At 38.8% G+C, this 23,888-nt stretch overlaps 1 protein-coding gene and 1 pseudogene across 50 annotated transcripts in view; both read left to right on the top strand.

Moving 5' to 3' along the window:
• The window catches only part of Clasp2 (cytoplasmic linker associated protein 2), a 209,738-nt gene extending 188,035 nt beyond the window's left edge, over positions 1 to 21,703 (top strand). For all 50 annotated transcript variants that reach the window (XM_070006510.1, XM_070006513.1, XM_070006511.1 and 47 more), the window contains 6 exons: positions 244 to 472; positions 5,445 to 5,638; positions 7,558 to 7,686; positions 11,244 to 11,450; positions 18,535 to 18,651; positions 19,731 to 21,703. In XM_070006510.1, the coding sequence (XP_069862611.1) occupies positions 244 to 472; positions 5,445 to 5,638; positions 7,558 to 7,686; positions 11,244 to 11,450; positions 18,535 to 18,651; positions 19,731 to 19,817 (963 nt within the window). In that variant the 3' untranslated portion in view covers positions 19,818 to 21,703. The remainder of the gene's footprint in view (positions 1 to 243; positions 473 to 5,444; positions 5,639 to 7,557; positions 7,687 to 11,243; positions 11,451 to 18,534; positions 18,652 to 19,730) is intronic.
• LOC138816766 (protein FAM204A pseudogene) lies at positions 6,026 to 6,959 on the top strand (annotated as a pseudogene).
• Positions 21,704 to 23,888: the final 2,185 nt, after the last annotated feature.

Below are 23,888 nucleotides of genomic sequence, written 5' to 3'. Positions count from 1 at the left end.
CCTCAGCTATGATTTCTTTACATCGTTGCGATAAGCTTTTTCATTTTTAATATAAAATTCAGCTCATTTTTTGAAATTTTTGTTCAGCTGACTCAACTTTCTTCTTAGCCTTTTAGACAGTTTTTTTAAGTGAGGTAAGCTATTTAAGTGATCTAAGTTTTTATGCCTTTACAGAATGTTTTTTAAGTGATTTAAGATATTTAAGTGATCTAACTTTTTATGTCTTCTCCTACTTATCAATAGATGTGTGGTGGTCCTGGTGTGGCAGACCCAAGAGCCGGAGGTGATGCAACTGACTCAAGCCAAACAACTATTGATAATAAAGCATCATTGCTCCACTCCATGCCTGCTCACTCTTCTCCACGATCTCGAGACTACAATCCCTATAACTATTCGGATAGCATCAGCCCCTTCAACAAATCTGCCCTCAAGGAAGCCATGTTTGATGATGATGCTGACCAGTTTCCTGATGGTATGTTCTGGCTCAAGCTGCTACTGCTGATTTTAGAACTCCTGGATCATATACTTCTGTTCTTAACTTTTTTTTTTTTTTTTGTCGGTCGTGGGCCTTGAACTCTGGGCCTGAGCGCTGTCCCTCAGCTCTTCAGCTCAAGGCTAGCGCTCTACCACTGGAGCTACAGCACCACTTCCGGTTTTCTGGTGGTTTATTGGAGATAAGAGTTTCACAGACTTGGGGCTAGGAAGGTGGCTCAGTGGTAGAGTGCTTGCCTTGCATGCCTGAGGCCCTGGGTTCGATTCCTCAGCAGTACATAAGAAAAAAGCCGGAAGTGGCGCTGTGGCTCAAGTGGTAGAGCGCTATCCTTGAGCTGAAGAGCTGAGGGACAGCGCTCAGGTCCAGATTTCAGGCCCCATGACCGGACCCAAAAAAAAAAAAGAGTTTCACAGACTTTCCTGCCCGGGCTGGCTTTGAACCTCGATCCTCAGATCCCAGCCTCCTGAGTAGCTAGAATTACAGGTGTGAGCTACCGGCATCTGGCTTCTGTTCTTAACTTTTTGAGTAACTCTTAGACTGTTTTCTATAAAACTATAGTGTTTTACATTCCTAACAGTTGTGCACAGAGTACCAGTTTCTCCACATTCTCATATTTTCTGTGTGTCTGTTTTAAGTTCTTCTGTTTGTTTTTAAGAAGGGCTGTACTAGCATTTGAACTCAATTCCTCTTGCTTACATTCATACACTGTACCACTAGAGCCACTCCCACCCTTTTGGTTTGTTTTTGTTTAATAGTAGCTATAATAATGAAGGTGAGGAAGTGGCGCTGTAGCTCAAGTGGTAGAGCACTCGCCTTGAGCTGAAGAGCTGAGGGACAGCGCCCAGGCCCAGAGTTCAACCCCCACGACCGACAAAAAAAAAAATAATAATAATAATGAAGGTGAAGGTGAGGTTTTAATCTCCTTGTAGTTCTGAATTGTTTCCCTAATGGATCATGTAGAACTTTTTTTAATATTTATAGTCATTTGCTTATTACCTTTGGAGAAATGTCTATTCAGGTCCTCTACCCAGTTTATGAAAAGATTGTTTTTGTTTCTGAATTGTAGGAATTCTAGATAATTCTGTATTAGACATATGATTTGTATAATTCCCCCATTCTGTGGTATTGTGTGTGTGTGTGTGTGTGTGTGTGTGTTTGCGCACATGTACGCACGCATATGTCTGTAAACTCAAGGCCTTCTACTCTTGCTGGGCTTTTTTTGTTCATAGCTGGAGCTCTACCACTTGAACCTAGCCTCCAGTCCAGTTTTTTCCTAGTTAATTGGGGATAGAGTTCCATGGGCTTTTCTGACCTCGCCATGATCCTCAGATCTCAACCTCCAGAGTAACTAATATTAAGGCTTGAGCCACTAGCACCTTTTTTTTGGCTGGTCCTGGGGCTTGAATTTAGGGCCTGGGTACTGTCCCTAAGTTTCTTTGTGATCAAGGCTAGTGCTCTACCATTTGAGCCACAGTGCCACTTCCAGCTTTTTTGAGTAGTTTATTGGAGATAAGATTCTCATAGGGACTTTTGCTCAGGCTGGCTTTGAACCACAATTCATTTTAAGTAAATTGTTTTTATATAATACGAGGTGCAGGGTTCAGCCTTGTAATTGTACATATGGATATCTAGTTTTACTAGCACTATTTTTTTCAAAGGTTGTCCTTTCCTTATTGAGTAGTCTTGGCGTCACTCTCAAAAATGCTTTTACTATTTATGTAAGAATTCCTTTCTATATTCTCCTATTCCATTTGTCTGTACATTTGTCTTTATGCTAGTAATACACTGTTTTGAATACCTTAGCTTTTATAGTAAGTTTTGAAATCAGAAAGTTTGACTACCAACAATGTTTGGCTATTTAGCATTTCTTGATATTTGTGTGTGTGTGTGAGTGTGTGTGTGTGTGTGTGTGAGTGTGTGTGTGTGAGTGTGTGTGTGTGAGTGTGTGTGTGTGTGTGTGTGTGTGTGTGTGTGTGTGTGTGTGTGTGTATTTTGCTCAGAGTTGATACCAGGGCATTGGGATGTTTGGCAAATGCTAGGGATTACTTTACATCTCAACCCTTGGAGGATTTTTTGTTGTTGAGGGTTTGTTTTGTTTTGTATTGTTTTGGGGGGGATTTTATGGGTGTGTGTGTGCCAGTCTTGGGGCTTAAACGCAGAACCTGGGCACTGTCCCAGAGATAGTACTCTACCACTTGAGTCGCAGCTCCACTTCCAGCTTTTTTGGCAGTTGAGATAAGAGTCTCATGGACTTTCCTACTTAGGCTGCTTCCTGAGTACCTAGGATTAGGGGCATGAGCCACTTGTGCCCAGCAATCAACCTTTGATTTTTAAAGATACAGCTTTACTATGTAGTCCAGACCTTTTTTTTTTCAGACTTTGATCACCTACTATCTTCTGGTCTCTCATTTCTTATGAGAAATATGATTTTTTTTTTGCTTTGTTTTGTTTTGCCATTCCTGGGGCTTGAACTTGGGGCCTGGCCTCTGTCCTTGAGCCTTTCTGTGTTCAAAACTAGTGTTCTACCACTTGAACCACAGTACTACTTCCAGCTTTTTCTGTGTATTTGGTACTGAGGAATCAAACCCAGAGCTTCAGCATGCTACACAACCACTCTACCACTAAGCCACATTCCCAACCAAATTTTATAATCTTATTGACTAGCCTTTCTGAGTAATAAATCTCTTTTCTTGCTGCTGGTTTTTTTGTTTTGTTTTGTTTTTTTACTTTTTGCCAATCCTTGGGTTTGAACTTAAGGCTTGGGTGATGTCCCTGAACATCTTCTGCTAAAGGCAACTTGAGCCATAATACTACTTCCAATCTTTTCTGAGTAGTTTATTGGAGATGAGAGTCTCATGGACTTTCCTGCCCTGGCTGGCTTGGAACTGTGATCCTCAGATCTCAGCCTCCTAAGTAGCTCGGCTTGCAGGCGTGAGCCACCAGCACTTGGCTTTCCTTGCTGCTTTTAACCTTTGCTTAGGGAGATAGTTTTTCTATTTGTTTATATTAGAAGGTTAACAAGGATTTACTTAATAAATAGGATAAAATAGAAATAGAAGAAAGGTGAAAGGAAATATCTGTTTCTCCTGCAGGAGATGAGAGTGAAAAATCTGTGTTTCTTCACTCCTGTCCAAGTTCATGTTGAATATCATCTAGCTCTGTGGCCACTTTGCAACCCTCATTATTTTACAAAATTTCTAGTCATGGAGACAGTGAACTTAAGGTATATTTATTGCCCAAAACCTGGCCAAGATAGATCTTTGTTGCAGGGAAAAAATACCTTTTGTGTAGGTGTTGGGTGTATGTGGGTGTGTATGCATGCATGTACACATGTATGTGTGTATATGCTGGTACTAAGGCTTGAAATCAGAGCCTTGTGCTCTCACTTGACTTTTTTGTTCAAGGCTATTGCTCTACCACTTGAGCCACAGCTCCACTTCTAGCTTTTTGCTGGTTGGAGATGAAGTCCACAGAATTTTCTACCTAAGCTATCTTTAAGCCAGAATCCTTAAGCTGGGCACTAGTAGATCACACCTGGAATCTAGCTACTCAGGAGGTAGAGAATAATGGTTTAAAGCCAGCTGGAACAGAAAGACCTGTCTTTCATTTCATTCTTTGTTCTTTTTTCCTTCTTTTGTGGGTTTGAACTCAAGGCCTCACAACTTGCTAAACAAATGTTCTACCACTTGAGTCATGCCCCTAACCCTTTGATATTTTCTGCTAGAGTTCTTTTCCCAGACTAGCCTGAACCACTATCTTCCTACTGAGGCATCCTGAATAAGCAGGTGTGCACCAACACATTCTATTTTTTCATTGAGGTACATTCTTACTAGCTTCACTTCTGGCCTGAAATTGTTATCCTCCCAATATCTGCTTTTGGGCAGTTTGAATTACAGGCATGCACCTGGTTCTACTCTACTTTTTTTTTTTTTTTAATCAAACTGTGTTTCAGAGTAACCAAAATAGCTCTAAACAGGTACCAGTGGCTAATACCTATATTCCTAAATAATCAGTAGGCTGAGATCAGAGCCAGCCTAAGCAGACAATTGTACAAGAATTTTATCTCCAATTAACTAGCGAAAGCCTAAACTGGAGGTATGACTAATGTAGTAGAGCACCAACCATAAGCAAAAACTAGGCACTGGTAGCTCATGCCTGTGTAATCCTAGCTATTCAAAAAGGTTGAGTTCTGGAGGCCAAAAACTGCCAGAATCCATCTCCATAATAACCAATAGGGCTATAGGCATGGATTAAGTGGTAGAGCACCAGTCTAGCAAGCATGAATCCCTCCTGTCTATATATAAATCCTCATCCATGGAAGGGATGCTATGTTTAGATAATCAGCATTTTTGTTTCAAAAATACGATTTAACACCAGTCAGTGAGTAAGACCATTAGTTAAAAGTTTGATGGGGGAAGTGAATCTGTGGTTCCAGTGAGAGTGCTAACCTTGAGCAAAAAAGCTCACGGACAGCATCCGGGCCCTGTGTTCAAGCCCCAGGAATGGCACAAAAAAGTTTGACAGGGAGCTTGCGGTGTGGGGTCAGGTGGTCACCACTTCAATCCAGTAATCATTTTTGGCATAAGTAACAGTGCAATACCCCAACATTGAGCCTCCTGGCTTGCCACTTTAGCAGTGCATGCTTGAAGTATGAAGGGAGGGGAAAAAAAATTGGAATTTGCCATAAATACATCATAAAAAAGAAGGGGGCACAATATGAAATAAGAATGATAAGATCCTGATATTTGCTAAATATAGGCGATGAGTATCTGGGAGTTCAATATACTGTTATTTTATATTTTTTTCTTATAGAAAGTTTTTAAATCACACTGATGTTTTGAGGTTGACAAAATTGAAAATAAATGACTGTCAGTCAGTAATAATCGTTGGTTGTGCCTGTGTTTCCCAGTAGTATAAAGTTACAAAATTAATGATTATGTCCTTTTGACAGATCTTTCCCTAGACCATTCTGACCTAGTTGCAGAGTTGTTGAAGGAATTGTCTAACCACAATGAACGTGTAGAAGAAAGAAAAATTGCCCTCTATGAACTGATGAAACTAACACAGGAAGAGTCTTTCAGTGTTTGGGATGAGCACTTCAAAACGATACTACTTTTATTGCTGGAAACTCTTGGGGACAAAGAGGTAAATGGCAGAATACTTAAGCCATAGTCTATATCCTGCTTTACTTTGCTTTCCTGCATTCATTCATTTTTTTGTTCTGCTGGGTCTTGAACTTAGTTTTCCTGAATGCTAGGCATATACTCCCATCATAGCTTCACCTCCAGCTCTTGTTTTTCTTCATAGATTGTCTGTTGTTTTTCAGAAGCACATCTTTGTCTTATAGTCAAATATATTTCTCAATTTCTTAGAAATTTAAAAGGTGAGATTAGTTTTCAAGTAGAGATGTTAGAATTGTATAATAAGTTACATACTTTATACAATGGTCTAGTTTTCCTCCTCTCAACATTAAGATGCTTAAGTTGTTGAAATTGATGTTAGAAATTGCCTGCAGGTTGACAGGGTCCTAAGATGGCTGCCAGGCAGCCATTTCCTGACCAAAGAAAGGATGTGGAGTTGGCTACTGCTGAAAATGATGTTGAGTCAAATTCTGAAAACAAAGCCATACTGAAAATTCTGAATTCAACTTACAAGAAGTTAAAGAGGATAGGACCAGGAAGAAATCAGATGCCTCAGATTTCCCAAAAGATGAACCAGAAACTTAGTGAGAGGTCCAGGCAAATACATATGCAGAGTACCCTTCTGGAATTCCCATAAACATGTGGAACATTTTCAAGAATTGCATAAAAACATTCTGAACAGAAAACTTAGCCTCAAGATCGAGAGGGAGATAAAGTGCTCCAGAAAAGATAAGCTGAAGAATGAAAAAGTCTCATAGTGAACAATCCTTGAATGAAGCCCAATGGAAAGAGCATACCCAGTATTTTGGAGCCAGTGACTCAGTATTTCAGAACCAGTGATAGATTTGAACCTCCTGTGAAAAAAGAAAAAAGTTGAGAAGTTAGGTCTTGAGGATAGACCAGGCTGTGGAGGAGTAGGATATTGAAAAAGCTGAAAAACTCAGCAACCAGCAAGCTACTCTAGAGCTTGGTGTAAAAAATTACCAAAGCATTGCCTGCCTCATAGATGCAGGCAATTTATAGAAGCCAAAAAGGAAGCTGAGGGCTGGGAATGTGGCTTAGTGGTAGAGTGTTCACCTAGCACGCATGAAGCCCACATAAACAGAAAAGGCCAGAAATGCCACTGTGGCTCAAGTGGTATTGTGCTATCCTATAGCAAAAAGAAGCAGGGACAGTGCCCAGGGCATGAGTTCAAGCCCTAGGACTGGCCAAAAAAAACAAAAAGGAAGCTGAAAATTCATAAGCTGCTCAAAAGAAGAAGCTGAAATTGAGAGTTTGAAGCATAGAAGAGATGGGAAACCAAAAGCAACATGGGATATATGTAACCATGTAGAGCTCAGAATACTTAGACTCACATGCTCAAATTAACAAGACTTTCCTGCTTAAATATGTTGGATTGATAGAAGTAGGAAATTGATATAAATAAGGGGAATAATGTGCATAAAACTTGGGAGTTGTTTACCAACTCTTGGACTTTCCTAAAGAATTTATTCTTGAAGTGAATACTTTCACTATTTGTGTACGAAATCTGAGCATACACAGAAAGAAAAAAGGATGGGTTTTTTTGTTATTTATTTATCTGCATAAACCTTCAGTCTAAAATTAATCTGCTTTTCATATGTCTGGTGTAGCATAGCCAGTGAGGTTCTTGTACTTTCTTATCTGTTCTAGGCATAAGTACACTTTTTCTGGAATTGTGGTTTTAAAATTGTGACTGTCTTTACAAATAATTTTATGCCATAAAAACAATTATTCATTCCTTCTTGAAGGCAGTAAAATTTTTAGGTGGTCCTTACCAGAAAGTATGTATAGTTATATTAAACAGATAATTTAATTCCAAATAACAACTGATCATCCAACCATCCAAAATATTATTGCCTGCCATCCAAAATATTAAAAAAACATTTCAATGTTTCTCTTTAGCCTACAATCAGAGCTTTGGCATTAAAAGTTTTAAAAGAAATTTTAAGGCATCAGCCAGCAAGATTTAAAAACTATGCAGAACTGACTGTCATGAAAACATTGGAAGCACATAAAGACCCTCATAAAGAGGTGAGTTATCTGTTTTATTCTCATCCTGTTATTTCATGAACGATGTAAACACTGCATAGGAGCTACCTTTTTTTAATCATTTCCTCGATGGATACTTACCTGGATATTCAAAGTGATACTTTACTCAGATCCATGCATATATTCTTTTCTAGCACAAGAATTATGATATCATGGCCTTTTCCTATATAACCTATTTTTTTGTATATTTAGTTAGCTTTTCCTCAGTGTGACCAGATACTTAAGTAAAACGACTAAAAGGGGAAAATTACTTATATTGACTCCTGATTCCAGAGGGTTCAACCCATGGTCTTTTTGCCCTTGGGGCTTGGACTGGTCACAGAGGCAAGATGCCAAGGCAGAAGAAAGATGGTCATGTCTAGCACACAGGAAGCAGAAAATTAAGAAGGGGCCAGAAACAAGGTACCACAAGGACTCACCCCAGCAGGCCCCACCTCCCAAAGTTTCCACAGCCTCCCAAAATAGTACCACCAGCTATGACCCAAGCCCATGAGCCTGTGAGGACATGTCATATTCAACCATAACAATCTGATTTTGTTTTCTTCTTCATTTTGCTTTAGTTTTCTGTCTTAACTTTCCACTTAGCAATACAAATTTGATTTTTTAATGTAACAAATGAAGGTAAAATCAAGTTTATTTTAAATAGTATATTGCTTATAGGAGATAGGAGTCTGTTGTGAGGACAGATTTTTATAAAGCTGTTTTCTCACTTTTAAAAATCATGGCATCCTATCTTTCTATCAGTAACACTGATGAGTTACCATGAGGATTTTTATTATAATCTTATAAATAATTAGAAAAGGAAATTTCAAATAGGATGCTGCAATGCTTTTTGCAAGAAATCATACATGTGTTAGCATTAGATGTCTGTGGTCAGACCAAGACATTAGCAAAAAACAGGCCAGAAAAGAAAGTTAAAATAGTGATAAAGTGAAATGGGTCAAAGCTAAATGCAAGAGTTAAAACGATAAAAATCTCAGGAAGCAGCAGTAAGATTTTTGTTACATGGACTATGTAGTAGTAGTTTCTTAATATAAAATGCAGAAGCAACTACTGGGGAAAAAACATAAATTGAACTTTTTCAAAATTAAAAGGTTTTGTACTTCAAAAAATTAAGGAAGCTGGGCACCAACAGCTCACGCCTGTAATCTTAGCTACTCAGGAGGCTGAGGCCTCCTACTCTAAGGATCGAGGTTCAAAGCCAGTCCAGGCTAGAAAGTCTATGAGACTCACTATCTCCAATTAACTACCAGAAAGCTTGAAAGTGGCACTGTGACTCAAAGTGGTAGAGCACCCTAAGTCATAAGTCAGGTAATGAGCACAGTTCTTTTAGGACAATGTGACATTGTCCTTCACCTTCCCCCAGTTTCTCCCATCTGTGCCCACACAAATTGCATAGTTCATTTTCCACATAGTATATTCTGAATACCATGACTGTATTTGTTCACTCTTCCTCCATTTCTGTACCTCCATTTGCCACCAAATGGAGTGGGGAGGGAGCAAAAACAACAGCAAAAAAAAAAAAAGTGTTTCCATTTTCTGGAATTTGTTTTGATAAATAGTACTTTAAATGTTCAGAGGAGTTGCACCTTTGGGTTCCTTCCCTAAGAGATCCCCCTAAGTCTGACTGAGCAAAACCAAATTTTTAAGTGGTACAAGATCATAGTAGACATTTTTCAAAAAAAAATGTAAATGACAATAAACACAAAAAGATACCACCATCATTAGTCAGTAGGAATGTGCAACTCAAACCCTTAAGGACAGGCAAGAAGAAATGATAGTGAGGAGATGGGAAAGTTGAAACTCTAAGAGTAATTTATTTTTTAATCTGGATTTTTATAACATAATATCAAATGTTTATTGTTCTCTCCCCCCCTCTTTTATTTTTATTTTTTGGCCAGTCCTGGAGTTTGAACTTAGGGCCTAAGCTGCTTTTGCTCAAAGTTAGCACTCTACCAGTGGAGCTACAGTGCCACTTCTGGCTTTTTATGTAGTACTAAGGAATCAAACCCAGGGCTTCATGAATGCTAGGCGAGCACCCTACCTCTAAGCCACACTCCTAACCCTAATGTTTATAGGTCTGACCCAAATAAGAACTTTAGCATTTCTATTTTTACAAAATATAAAATAGGTCTTCTTAAGATGTCACAACTGAAATGAGCTTTGACCTTTCTGACTTAGTGCATTTTTTGCTGTATCTTTTTAAATATTTTTCACTAGTTGATATGTGAGACACTGGCAAAGAATCATCAAAAGCACAGGTGTTTATTTTGTTTTTACAGTTTTGTTTTAGGGTTTTTTTGAGGGGGGTGCTGAGGGATCAGTCCCTGGGTAGGACCTGGGCACTATCCCTAAGCTTCTGTGCTCAAGGCTAGCATGCTACCACTTGAGCCACAGGTTCACTTCTTGATGCTTAATTAGAGATAAGAGTCTCATGCTTTCCTGCCCAGGATGGCTTTGAGCTGGGATCCTCGGATCTTAGCCTTTTGAATGGCTAGGATTACACCTGAGCCACTAGCACCTGATTTGCTTTTACATGTTTTTAAAACCATCTTCAAAGAATACAGATTCTAATAAGAAGCCATTACATTTTATTGCCAACTAGTGTTTGCACTATGTTTCCACTCCTCCTGGAGTTGAACTAGTAATGAACAGGGCCTCTCTGTGACTGATGAAGAGGCTTCATTCACATTATGGTCCAAGTCAATAAATAGAGCCTCCATACTCCAGCACTAGCCCAGTTTGATTTTAAAAATTACATTAAGGGGCCAAGCATAGTGGCTCATACTTGAAATCCCAGCTACTCAGAAAGCAGATATTAGGAGGAACCTAGTTCAAAGCCAACCCAGGCACAAAGGTACGAGTGATCCCACATCACTAAAACAACTAGATGTGGTAACACATGTCATCCAGTCTACATAACAAGTTTATATGTAGGAAAGTAGGAGTCCCAGCCAACCCTGGACCAAAGCACAAGAACCTATCTGAAAAATAACCTAAAATCAGTAGGACTGGAGGATGGGTGGGTCAGATGGTAGTGTACTCACTAAGTTCTTAACTTCAAACCCCAGTACTCCAGATAGACAACTTTAGGGACTGACAATGTAGCTCTGTGGTAGAGTACTTGCCTGGCATGTACAATGTCCTGGGTTTGATCAGCCACACTGTAAAAATAAAAGTAAAATCTAAATTAGCCAGGCGTGGCAGTACACACCTATAACCCCACCTACTTGAAAGGATCACTTGATCCTACAGGTCCAGACAAGCTTGGGAAACATAGTGAGACCCTGTCTGAAAAAAAATAAAATAAAAACTAAAACCTACTATAGAGTAAATGGGAAAGGAGAGAGAATGGTTAAAGGTCCATGTGTTTCAACAGTTACTGTCAGCAAATGTGTTTTATCTGTACTCTGACTTATGGTTATCTGTGTACTGCAGTATTTTCCAAGCCAATCCCAAATACCATGTCCTGTTAAATGTATACTTTTAAGACATAGTATAAGAGTTAAGAATTAATTTCCTGGCTTAATTTATTTTAGGTGGTGAGGTCTGCTGAGGAAGCGGCATCAGTGCTGGCCACCTCTATTAGTCCAGAGCAGTGCATCAAAGTGCTGTGCCCTATCATTCAGACTGCAGACTACCCCATTAATCTGGCCGCGATCAAAATGCAAACAAAGGTGATCGAGAGAGTATCCAAGGAAACCCTTAACCTACTCCTACCAGAGATTATGCCAGGCCTAATACAGGTAAGCAGTAAAGCTTGAGGGAATGAGCTGTGTACATCCAGGCTTCAGTTATCTCTGGCTTTTTCAATATACAATCTTGTGGCATTCAATATTTATTCACAAAACTTTTTTTTTTTTTTGCCAGTCCTGGGTCTTGAACTTGGGGCTTGGGCACTGTCCCTGAGCTTCTTTCACTCAAGACTGGCACTCTACCACTTAAGCCACAGCACCATTTCCAGTGTTTTCTGTTTATGTGGTGCTGAGGAATCAAACCCAGGACTTCATTCATGCTAGACAAGCACTCTACTACTAAGCCACATTCCCAGCCTTCACAGAACGTTTTTATCATCTTAAACTAAATCTCTCTACCCATTAGTGAACAATACCCCATTCTTTCCCTCAAGTCCTCACTGATATTTATTCTACTTTCTGCTTCTAATAGGTACCTGTTCTAAATTTCTCATATATGTGAAATCACATATTTATTCTTTTGTGCTCAGCTAATTTGATTTAGTAGTGTTCTCAGGGGTCATCTGTGTTACAACATGTTTCAGAATTTCATGTTTCCTATTTTTATTAACATAACTACTATGATGATTATTATAATTAATATTACCTTGTTAAATCTAGAAACAAATCTGTGGGCAGATTCCTCTCCAAAGTAGTTTTACTAACATACATTATAGTGTCCCTGTGCTTTTTCACTAGTGCTTTACTACTATGAGCCACATTTCCACTTCCAGTTTTCTGATGGTTAATTGGAGATAAGAATCTCATGGATGTTCCTCCCTGGGCTCACTTTGTACCTCAATCCTCAGGGCTCAGCCTCCTGTGTAGATAGGATACAGGTGAAAGCCACCAGCACCTGGCTTGGGATTGTATTTTATTTTATAACATGCTTTAACTTAACTATATGTTGTGAACTTTGTCCCTCCTGATAAATAACAGTCTACAATGTAATTTTAATGGATGGTTAATATTATATACAGTGCCTATTATGACCTTTCCTATAGTATTATATTATTCTGTCCTAAGTTTTATTGCTCACTAAATTATAAGATCCTAGATGTCCAAACCTCTCTCTTACTTATGTTTTGATACTAACTACAGATGTATACAATGTGCATATGTGGTATACATTATAAATACTGATTAAATGTTTGTTGAATAATTTACAGTATGAAAATACTAAGAGTCCTTGTGGCTTTAAGTTTCTGTAAAATTCTTAACTCCCTTTAATTAACTTGGTGTAAAACCATGTAGTTTATGTAACTATTAGAAACCTTTTTAAAAAGCATAAGAACTCTAGTGATCTTAAGGTTTACTTTTAGCTTTGCCAAAAATCATTGAAATTATATGTATTAGGACATAGGATAGACAAGTGGCAATACCTATCAATGTAGTTTTTGCATTGCTCAAGACTAACACTCTACCACTTGAGCCACAGTGCCCCTTCCAGCTTTTTCTGTGTGGTATGGAGAAATTGAACCCAGGGCTTCATGCATGCTAGGCAAGCACTCTACCACAAAACCCATATTCCCAGCTCTTCTCTAAGCTTTTTAACCAAAATTCCCTTCACTGAGCACTTTGGATTACATACAGAAAAAAGAACAAAAAGATTAGAGGAAGGTGTCAAGTTCTCTTTGGATTTCAGTGGTTTGAGAAAGCACGAAAGAAAGCTGAAAGTTAACTTTTTAAGAACTTGGGGCAAGAATTTGTGGCTTAGTGGTAGAGTGCTTGACTAGCATGCATGAAGCCCCTGGGTTTGATTCCTCAGTACTAAATACACCAAAAAAGCTGGAGATGATGCTGTAGCTCAAGTAGTAAAGTGGTAGCTAAAAAGAAGCTAAAGTACAGTGCCCAGGCCCTGATTCAAACCACAGGACTGGCAAAAAACAAAACCAACTTGGAGCCAGCTAAATGTAGTACACACCTGTAACCCTAGTGACTCAGGAGGCAGCAATTGGGATGATTGGCTTACAGCTAGCCTAGGCAAAAAAAGTTCTAGCAACCATGGCCTCCCCCACACACACACACACAACATGTTAACCGAAAGAAATTTGGTGCAATGATGTATATTATCCCAGGAAATGTAAATAGGAGAACCACGGGCCAGCCCAGGCAAAAAGCAAGACCTTGTTCAAAAATAAATGCAAAAAGCACTAGAAGTATGTCTCAAATGGTAGAGCACCTACCTTGCAAGTGCAAGCACTGCTCCCCACCTCCCCCACCCACCAGAAAAATACAACCTGGACTAAAAGAGTGCATATTAGAGAAGTTGGAGGTAAAGGCAGAAGCACTTGGAATTGAACAGGTCTACAAGGTGGCCTGGCCATAGAGCTCTTGAAATTGCAAATGTTTCCTTGTGGAACAGGTTGCTCGTGTAGGAGAACTGCCTTGGAACACTGAGCCTCACAGTAGTGCTGCAACAGAACTAGCTACACACAAAGGCCACATTAACAAAAGAAGAATCCTATAACAGAAAAGCTAGAAGAATTTATGGGGCTGGGAATGTGGCTTAGTGGTAGAGTGCTTGTCTAACATGCATGAAGGCCTAGGTTCCATTCTAACAGAAAAGGCTTGAAGTTGTGCTGTGACTTAAGTGGTAGAGTTGTCTTGAGTACAGAGAGGCTCAGAGACAGAGCCCAGGCCATGAAATCAAGCCACAGGGCCAGCCAAAATCAAAAAGGAAGAGGAAGAGGAAGAAAAGGAAGGAGGAAGAGGAAGAGAAGGGGAAGGAGAAGGAAAAAGAGGCGAAGGAGGATGAGAAGAAGAAGGAGAAAGAAGGAGGAGGAGAAGACGAAAAAAGAAGGAGAAAGAAGAAGAATTTATAGGCCAGCCCAAATCCCTAACTAGAAAGCTTCTTCCAAAATATAGAATATACAAAACCCATTTTACTTACACAAGTGACAGGAAAGGATTATGGGGGCAAACCCCATGAAAAACTATTTGTCCCTCCCCCTTAAAAAAGAAGCTACTGCTGATGGCTCATGCCTGTAATTCTAAAATTGTGATCTGAAGATCATAATTTAAAGCTATCCTTAGCAGGAAAGTCCCTGAGATTCTTATCTTCATTTAACCACCAAGAAAGCAAAAACTGAAACAGTGGCTCAAGTGGTAAAAGCTCAGAGAGAGCACCCAGGAGCCCTGAGTTCAAGCCCCAGGACTTGCACCAAAAAAAACATAAAAAGAGGAAGAAGACAGTAAGGTGTGGTGTTGTGGCTCAAGCCTCAACTCTGAGAGGGAGGGCAAGTTCACAAGACTCCATTTGAACAAATGACTGTGCAGTGGTACACACTGATTCCAAGCTGTTTTGGAAACTCAATGGCCAGTTAACACTGGTGCATACCTGTAATCACAGTCCAGGCTAGCCCCAGGCTAGCAATGCAAAAAGGGCCTTGGAGGTATGGCTCAAGTGGCAGAGTGTCTAACAAGCACAAGGTCCTGAGTTCAAACCCTAGTACCACCAAAAGACAGAGAGAGAGAAAGAGAGAGAGAAAATAGAAAAATATGACCACAACATAAATGAAAATTTAAACCCAAGTTTAAGAAACAAAGTAAAAAGGAAAAAATGTAAGTAACAGTAAACACTAATGAAAAGCATGAATCAGAACTTTTAAAGTTTATTAAAAGAGATATTAGGGTTGGTATTGTGGTACATGCATGTAATCCTAGCTAGTCTGGAAGCATAGGTCTGTAGAATCTTGGTTTGAGACAGCCTGGGAAAAAGTTAGCAAGACTTCATTTCAATTAACAAGTTAGGCATTATGATGGTGCACACCTATAATCCCACCTACATAGATGAAGAAAACTCTTCTAAGGCTTACCCTAGACAAAAAAAAAGGATAAGGCCCTATATAAAGCAAGCTATGGCTTATGCTTACAATCCTTCTACAAGAGAGGTTGAGATACAGAGGATAGTTCAAGAGCAGCCTAGGCATATACAAAGACCCCTTCTCAATAGCTGAGTACTACCACTGGAAACCTAAAATCAGTAGATTGCAGTCCTGCACATACCTGGGCAGGAAGCACAGGATAGTTATCTACAAAGCCAACGCAAAAAAGGACTGGAGACATGACTCAGTGGTACAGCACCTGCCTAACAAGTACAAGGCTCCTATATCTAAACCCCACCACCACAAAAAAATAGAAATATAAAAAAGGGATATGGCTTAAAGGGGATGGCCTAGCAAATTCAAGGAAAGTCTCTAGTGGTAAACATCCTAAAAATGAAAGAGATACTACATGTAGATACAAAGATAACTTGAATTCAGTATATTTGTAGTATGAAAATATTGATTTAGGAATAGGAATACCAATACAATAAAACAAATAATGTCTCTTAGGAGAAGAACACAAAGGCACAATATCTGTGTGCATCTGATCACATAAAATAATATTTGTGCCAGGCTCCAATAACTCACATCTGTAATCCTAGCTACTCAGGAGGCTGAGATCTGAGGATCACAGTCCAAAGCCAGCCCAGGCAGGAAAGTTCATGAAACTCTCATCTCCAATTAACTACCAGAAAACCAGAAGTGGTACTGTGGCTCAAGTGGTAGAGTGCTAGCCTTGAGCTAAAGAGCTGAAAGACAGCGCCCAGGCCCAGAGTTCAAGCCCCACTCAAGAGGCTGAGATTTGAGGATCGTGGTTCAAAGCCAGCCCAGGCAGGAAAGTCCCTGAGACTCTTATCTCCAATTAACCACCAGAAAACTAGAAATGGAGCTGTGTCTCAAAGTGGTAAAGCACTAGCCTTGAGCGAAAGAGCTTAGGAATAGGGCCCAGGCCCTGTGTTCTAGCCTCAGGATTAGATAGATAGATAGATAGGTAGGTAGGTAGGTAGGTAGGTAGGTAGGTAGGTAGGTAGGTAGGTAGGTAGGTAGAATCAAAATCAATTCCAGGAAATGGAAACAAAGAAAAATTTAAAAATATGTCACAAAATAAAATTAGTCAATCTTAAAATCTTAACATTGAATTAGATATGTCAGAGTGAAATTGTTGTTCAGTTTCTTAAAAAAAAATTATGTCAGGTATAATGACTATAATCCTAGCTACGTGAAAGGTGGCTTGGACAAAGATGAGCATCCAAAATAAAACACAAACAAAAGGGCAGAGGGTTTGGCTCAAGGAGTAAACAGCCTGTCTAGCAAATTGAGTTCAATAACCCCAGTATCATATATAAGCGAATGCACATAGAAAAAAATGTTAGGTGAAAAGATGAGAGGTTACCCAAACATAACTCAATATGCATCTTCCCATGGGATGCACCACTCCACTGGACATCCTCCCCCCCACACACACTTTTTTTTTTCTGTTGTTGAGCTTGAAATCAGGGCCTCTTTGTGCTCAAGGCTAGTACTCTGCCACTTCCAGTTTTTGAGTCTTTATTGGAGATAAGATTCTCACAGACTTTCTGCCCAGGCCAGAAAACCGCAGCCTCCTGAGTAGCTAGAATTACAAGGTGTGAGCTACCAGTGCCTGGCTACATTTTCCTTTCTGAAAGCCCTGGAACATGAATCTCATCAAGCCTCTAGACAACATTCAGAGCATGGAAATAGAATTACTAAATTGTGCAGTTATGCTATTTAGTCAAATCTAGAATATATGAACTGCTGTAAGAAAAATTACCAACTTTATTGAGTAGAAAAATTAGATGAATGAGAGTAGTGATATAAATTACTTAAAGGTTTAGAGTGCTAAGTGTACAGTCCACTTGAAAAGGATATACTAAAATAGAGGACTAACTTCGGATTTCAAAACCTACAGGCTTCAGAAATGAAGACAGCAGACACAGTCTGCACTTAGCCCCTCTGATGTTCTCATCCTTATCCTACTCCCTTCTGCCATAGGAGTCCAAAACTCTTCAGGAAAGAGTTAGTGTGCATCTCATCATCATGTTCGTAGCATGGCTTACCTGGCTGGTTCTTATCACATAACAAGCACTTAAATATTGGAACATTGAGTGCAGTATTCTTGGCAATATTATTTGTAATAGGAAAAAAAATTAGCAAAGAGGGAAGTTGTCAGGGAGGAGACTTAATCCTACAACATTCAGACTAGAGGTCTAGTTCAGTGGTAGATTGCTTACCTATCATGCACAAGGCTCGAGGTTCGATCCCCAGCACCAAAAACAAAACAAAAATATTAAATTTTCCAGCCAAGTGCCAGTGGCTCATGCCTGTCATACTACTACTCAGGAGACTGAGATCCAAAGCCCAGGTAAGAAAGTCCATGAGTCTCTTTTGTCCAATTAATCACAGAAAAAGCCAAGAAATGGTTCTGTGGCTCAAGTGGTAGAATGCTAGCCTTGAGCAAAAGTTGCTCAGAGACAGTACCCAGGCCCAGAGTTCAAGCCCAGTCTCAGCAAAAAAAAGTTTAAATTTACAACACTGTAGAATGGTTAAATTAGGATGCATACTAAATAGATATATCATTACATAAACTGTAGAAAAATTGTTAGAATTATAATTTAATCTACAATTATAATTTAATTAGATAACTTTATAAAATTATAATTTCTTACAAAATACAAAAATAAAGTATGTGTAGTTTGTTTATGCCTTTTATCATGAAGAATACATTTTTGTAATCATTTTAGAAAATGGTCACAATTTTGGTAGAGGTGAACTTTATTTTCCCCTGGGTAAAATGTTTGTATACTCAAAAATACATACTGAGTAAGATTTTTGTGGAATATTGGGAGAAAGTAGTATGATCGAACATGAGGGATAAAGACTCAGCTGTTGTGGTGGGACAGATGAAGGACCATTAGGCCTGGGTTATAAGAATGCCTTGAGTTGGCAAACCTAAGAACCAGGTTTTACTAGATAGTGGAGAGCTGTTGACCTAAAGCTATGTGCTCTAAGAAGGTGCTCTGGAAAGTTGGAGATGGATTAGCAAACCAGGCAGCTTCTGAGGTGGGCTGTGCAGCTTATCAGGGAGAGCCTAACAGGGCAGATGATAGTGGAGTGTGGTGGATATTGGGGGACAGAGAATTTACCTTAGGTCAACAGGGTTTCTCTCCTCCATACGTCAGAGCTTACCCTGTGGAAAGTAATTTTCTTAAATCCCTCAGGAGTACTAACGGTGGAACTTTTCTCCCTAGGGTTATGATAATTCGGAGAGCAGTGTTCGGAAAGCTTGTGTCTTCTGCCTAGTAGCTGTTCATGCAGTAATTGGCGATGAGCTAAAACCACATCTCAGTCAACTCACTGGCAGTAAAGTAAGTAACACTGTATGGTTTTAACAGTAGCAACTATAGCACTTAAAGTCTTTGTCCTGAATATATGTTAAAGAGTAAGATTTCAGTAAGTCAGGCTTTGAACACCCACTGCTCTTATTCATCCAATTCTTCCTTTTGGTTCTTCCCTCTGGCATTTGTCACTCAGGTAAAGTGATGGGCACATTACTGAAGGGAAAATGCCTACAGTTCATGTGTTGTTTGTTGTTGTTGTTATTATTTTGCCAGTCATGGGGCTTGAACTCAGGGCCTGGGCACTGTCCCTGAGCTTCTTTGAAGAAGCTCAAGGCTAGCACTCTACCACTTGAGCCACAGCACCACTTCCGGCTCTTTCTGTTTGTGTGTGGTACTGAAGAATTGGACCCAGAACTTTATGCATGCTAGGCAAACACTACCTCTAAGCCACATTCCCAATCTCAGTTCATGGTTATTTCTAACAGTTGGCTGACTTCTTTCCATTCCAACACTCAAACCATCATCCCCAATGCCTGTTGAAGAACAAATAGAGCCAGACACAGTGGCTCATGCATGTAATCCCAGCCAATCAAGAGGCAGAGATTGGGGAGACCATGGTTCAAGACCAGCCCTAGCAAAAAGTCAGACCCCCCCCACATCAACTAATAAGTTATGGTACTGACACATGCCTGTCATCCCAGCTTTGTGGAAGGTATAAACAGGATAATTGTAGCCAACCCCAGCAAAAATAAGATTAGACCTGAGGATATGTATCAAGTAGTAGAATGCCTGCATATATTTCTGTTTCTCCTTAACTCTGATAACCATGGCTAGAAAGTCTGTGAGACTCTTATCTCCAGGTAACCACCAAAAAGTCAGAAATGGAGCTGTGGCTTAATGGTAGAGCACAACCTTGAGTGAAAAGCTCAAGAGCAGTACTCAGGTCGTGAGTTCAAGCCCACAACCAACCAAAAATAAATAAAAATTTTGGTAAAAAATTAAAATAAGTAAAAAAGAATTCACATATATGTAACTGTTTCAGTGACCATCTCATCATACTGTAGAGCAGCTTGTTCACATAACATGTGCTTGACTTAACTCCACAGATGAAGCTACTGAACCTTTATATCAAACGTGCACAGACGGGTTCAGGAGGGACCGATCCCACTACTGACGTTTCTGGACAAAGTTAGCACCAATCATCAGTGAAGCAGGTCTCTCAAGGACAAACAGACCACCCTCATCAGTGAAAGGAAATTCTCAAAATACATCTTTTGGAACTTAACCATTGTTTCCCGGTTTTTGTTTTTTTGTTTCATTTCATTTTGTATTTTCTGTAACAGAGAGCTATCCTCAGTCTGCATGTAACTTTTATGATAGTTATTCCAAATTCAAAAAGAAGCAGTATTAACAATTGATCAATACAAAGTAATTTTTTAGTCTAACTCATCATTTCACATGTTTGTACTTCTTTGTCTTCCCATTAACCTTTGCCAGTGTTATGATTGTATAAATTTTTTTAAATACTGGTTAAACCGGAATGCTTAAAGCTTTAAAAGTTTTAACAGTCTAAAACATTTTTTGTCTTTATTCAACTGCAGAATAATATTTTTATTGCTACTTTGAGTTTTGTTCCATATCATGTCCTAGCTAGAAATATTATTAATGACGTGAAACAAAGCAGGACTGATTTGAACTTCAGCTGGACTCTGTTGGTATGATGGTGAGCCGTGTCATTAGTTGCAACTTCTTCGGGGTCATTTGTAGTTTGAAAATAAAGACCTGGAAGAGAAACATTACAGAATCAACCAATTCTGTAAAACTGCTGTTGTTTGTTGGTTATTGATCTTGCCATCATTATTTAAAACCATGTCCTTCTACGATCCCTTCAGAAAGCTGCACCAAATCATCTGCCTGTTTTTTTCTTGATACTTGTTGAAATGGAAAGTTTCATTGCAGGGTTTTTGTGTTGTTTTTTTGTTTGTTTATTTTGTTGTGAATGATGCTTTTTTTGTATTTATTAATATCAGATTCACTTATGAATAAACTTGATAATGGAAACAGACAAAAGAATCAAGTGCATGTGTGTCCTTGACTGTCTTCTGTTTCTCACTTAGTAAAACAAACTAATTATTGATATGGAGTCAACCAGCACTATTTCCTGAAAATGATGGAAGCTGGTTTTTTCTAACCATGAAAACATTGATCCTGATGAGAGAGAAGATGGTGCCAAGGCTGTCTTATAATAATGGGCTCAAATTCTCTACCTCTTCAGGGCTAATGCTTTTAACTGAGCTGCTGCCTGTAATATGTCTTTCAGAAAACTATTTAAAGGGTGATTTCTGTTACTTTTTAACAAAAAATTTAATCACCTTTTGCTAAACCTGTTCTTTTCATATGCAGCCGTCTTTCCAAAATGACCAGTTTCAGTGAAAGCCAACTGAAATCATTTGGAACCAGGATTCAATGATTTCTCATTTTGACTTTTTTTAATTTAATTTTAACATGAAGTAAATTTGACTGGCAAGGCAAAGGTCTGTGAGAGGAGCAGTTTGCTATTGTTACAGAGTTACCTGTACTATCTTTGTTTAATTGAAAAAAAAATGTAGAAATGTATGTAAAGAATCTAAGACAAGAGAACCGAATGGGTGATTTGTTATAGGCTTTTCCCTTCCTTTGTGTTCTAGCAGCAAGAAAAGACATTTCCCAATATTCTCTCCCCCTCACCTGTAACAGCTTTGTTTTTACTGTTACTGTTAATTACGTTGTGTATTTATAGTTCAATGCTTACTGTTGTGCATATACTGGCAATAAAACTGTACATAACATTACTTGGAAAAATTAATAATATATATTAGCTGTTTTTCTGTCTCGTGTAATGACTCACTTATGTAGGTTATGGGGTGGTTTTGTTGGGTTTTGTTTTAACTTTAATAGGTACTTTATTAATGAAATTCTCATGAATTTTGTGTGCATCTGAGACAAAAAGGTCAGGAGTAGTCGCTCATTACAATGTATATAGGTACTTACGTATGTATATGCTACAACTTACCTTAAAGAAGTCATTCCAAACATTGAAGTTGTCTGAGTAGTGTTTTTTGTAACATGACCTTTAGTATGTTTTGTAGTCATTCTGAATTTGAATATTGACTTAATGTTGACCCCTGCTTTAAGGCATTGCATTAACTACTGTTGACAACCAAGTATGGTGATATAAGCTGAGTTACACTAACTGAAAAGTTAGATGGAGCACCTGACATCTAACAACAGCAGCCCAAGAAATGAATGAATCATGTAACAGAAAAAATGTGGCTTACTGTGCCTAAATGGAATGAAGGTTAATGGTGAAAGTTCTGTAGTGTTGGGGGTTGTGACTCAGTGGTAAAGCTCTTGCTTAACATGGTTCAATCCCCAGTGAAGATAGATAGATAGATAGATAGATAGATAGATAGATAGATAGATAGATAGATAGATAGATAGATAGATAGATAGATAGATAGATAGATAGATAGATAGATAGATAGATGATAGACAAACCAATAAATTCTATCATTTCTGTTGACAAGGGTAGAAGAAAAAATACTGATTATTCAAAAACTACTAAAAATACCTTTCATTTGTTCATTCCAGAAACAGACTTAGATGTCATTATGAATTAAAGTATGGTCAAAAAAAGCTACTGTTTATAATTTTTTCCTTCCACTTTTCTCCCAAAAACTAATAGGTCATTCATTTATTGCACTGATGAGAACTAATTAAAAGAATACTAAGCTAGCTGCCAGTGGCTCATACCTAACTACTCAGGAAACTGAGATCTGGAGAATCATAGTTCAAAGCCAGCCCAAGTCAAAAGTCTGCAAGACTATCTCTTCAAAATAACCAGTAAAAAGCCAGACTGGAGGTGTGGGTCAAGTGGTAGAGTGTCATCTCAGCAAGCATAAAGCTCTTAAGTTCAAAACTCAGTATTCCGGGAAAAAAAAGTATTAAGAGCCACTTATCAACCAGGTGTATTGGGTGCATCTGTGGTCCTAGCTACTTTGGATTCTGAGGCAGGAGAATAGTTTGAGCCCAAGAGTTGGAGTCTAGCCTGAGCAACAAGACACTTCCTCAACAATACATAAATGTATATATACACACATATATTCTAGATTATAAAACATGCTTCAAATTCAAAATCTATTACAGACTTCTGACACTTTTTCAAGTAAGATAAAGTCTGAAGCTGAGGTTTGGAGTTAATCTGTTACTTCAGCTTTTTTTTTTTTCCAGTTATGGGGCTTGAACCGTGGCCTGGGCACTGTCCTTGAGCTCTTTTACTCAAGGATAGTATTCTATTACTTGAGCTACAGCACCACTTCTGGTTTTCTGGTGGTTAATTGGAAATAAGAGTCTCATAGACTTTTCTTCCCAGCTGGCTTTAAACTACAGTCCTTAGATCCTAAGTAGCAAGGATTACAGGCATGAGCCACCAGTGCCCAGCTTCAGATTTCATTCTTACAAACTAAATCAAAATGACTTTTCACCATCATGTCTTTGTTTAAAAGGCTAGGATATTTTCAGCCATATTTGTTTGTTTAGTCAAGTATATATTACAAAATTGATTAAGAATCACCTTTACAGTAAATAGAAATGAGAATAATTCCATAATACATGCAGTGTTTTTCATATTACCTTTTATATCTTTGTTATCTCCCCCTTCCCCACCTCCAGTAGTACTGGGGATTTGAATTCAGAGCCATGCAGTTAGGCAGTCTATATAATTTAAGCTATTCCAACAAGTACAGTTTTCCATCTGCGAATTCAACTAGAATTTCAGCCAAAAAAAAATTTTTTAAGTTACTTTCCTTTTTGTAGACTACAGTGAAAATAAGGAAAAGCTGAAAAAGAAAAATGTTACTTCTAAAATGGCTACTTAGATTCTTATCTGTGTTGCTGGGTGCCTGTGGCTCTTGCCTACAATCCTAGCTACTAAGGCTGAGATCTGAGGATCACAGTTCAAAGCCAGCCCATCAGGAAAGTCCATGAGACTCATCTCCAATAAACTACCAGAAAACCAGAAGTGACGCTGTGGCTCAAGTAGTAGAGCACTAGCCTAGAACTGAAGAGCTGAGGGACAGCGCCCAGGCCCAGAGTTCAAGATCCATGACCAACTCAAAAAAAAAAAAAAAGAAAAAAAGATTATCTGTGTTGCTGGGTTTTGGCTACTGAATTAGATAATATTGAAATCTGTAAGGAAACAAATTTTGTTAACCACAAGAGTGACA

The sequence above is a fragment of the Dipodomys merriami genome, unplaced genomic scaffold (assembly GCF_024711535.1).
Source record: "Dipodomys merriami isolate MVZ:Mamm:240054 unplaced genomic scaffold, mDipMer1.0.p SCAF_7, whole genome shotgun sequence".
NCBI classification, from domain to species: domain Eukaryota; kingdom Metazoa; phylum Chordata; class Mammalia; order Rodentia; family Heteromyidae; genus Dipodomys; species Dipodomys merriami.
This window is presented reverse-complemented; position numbering and strand designations above follow the sequence as displayed.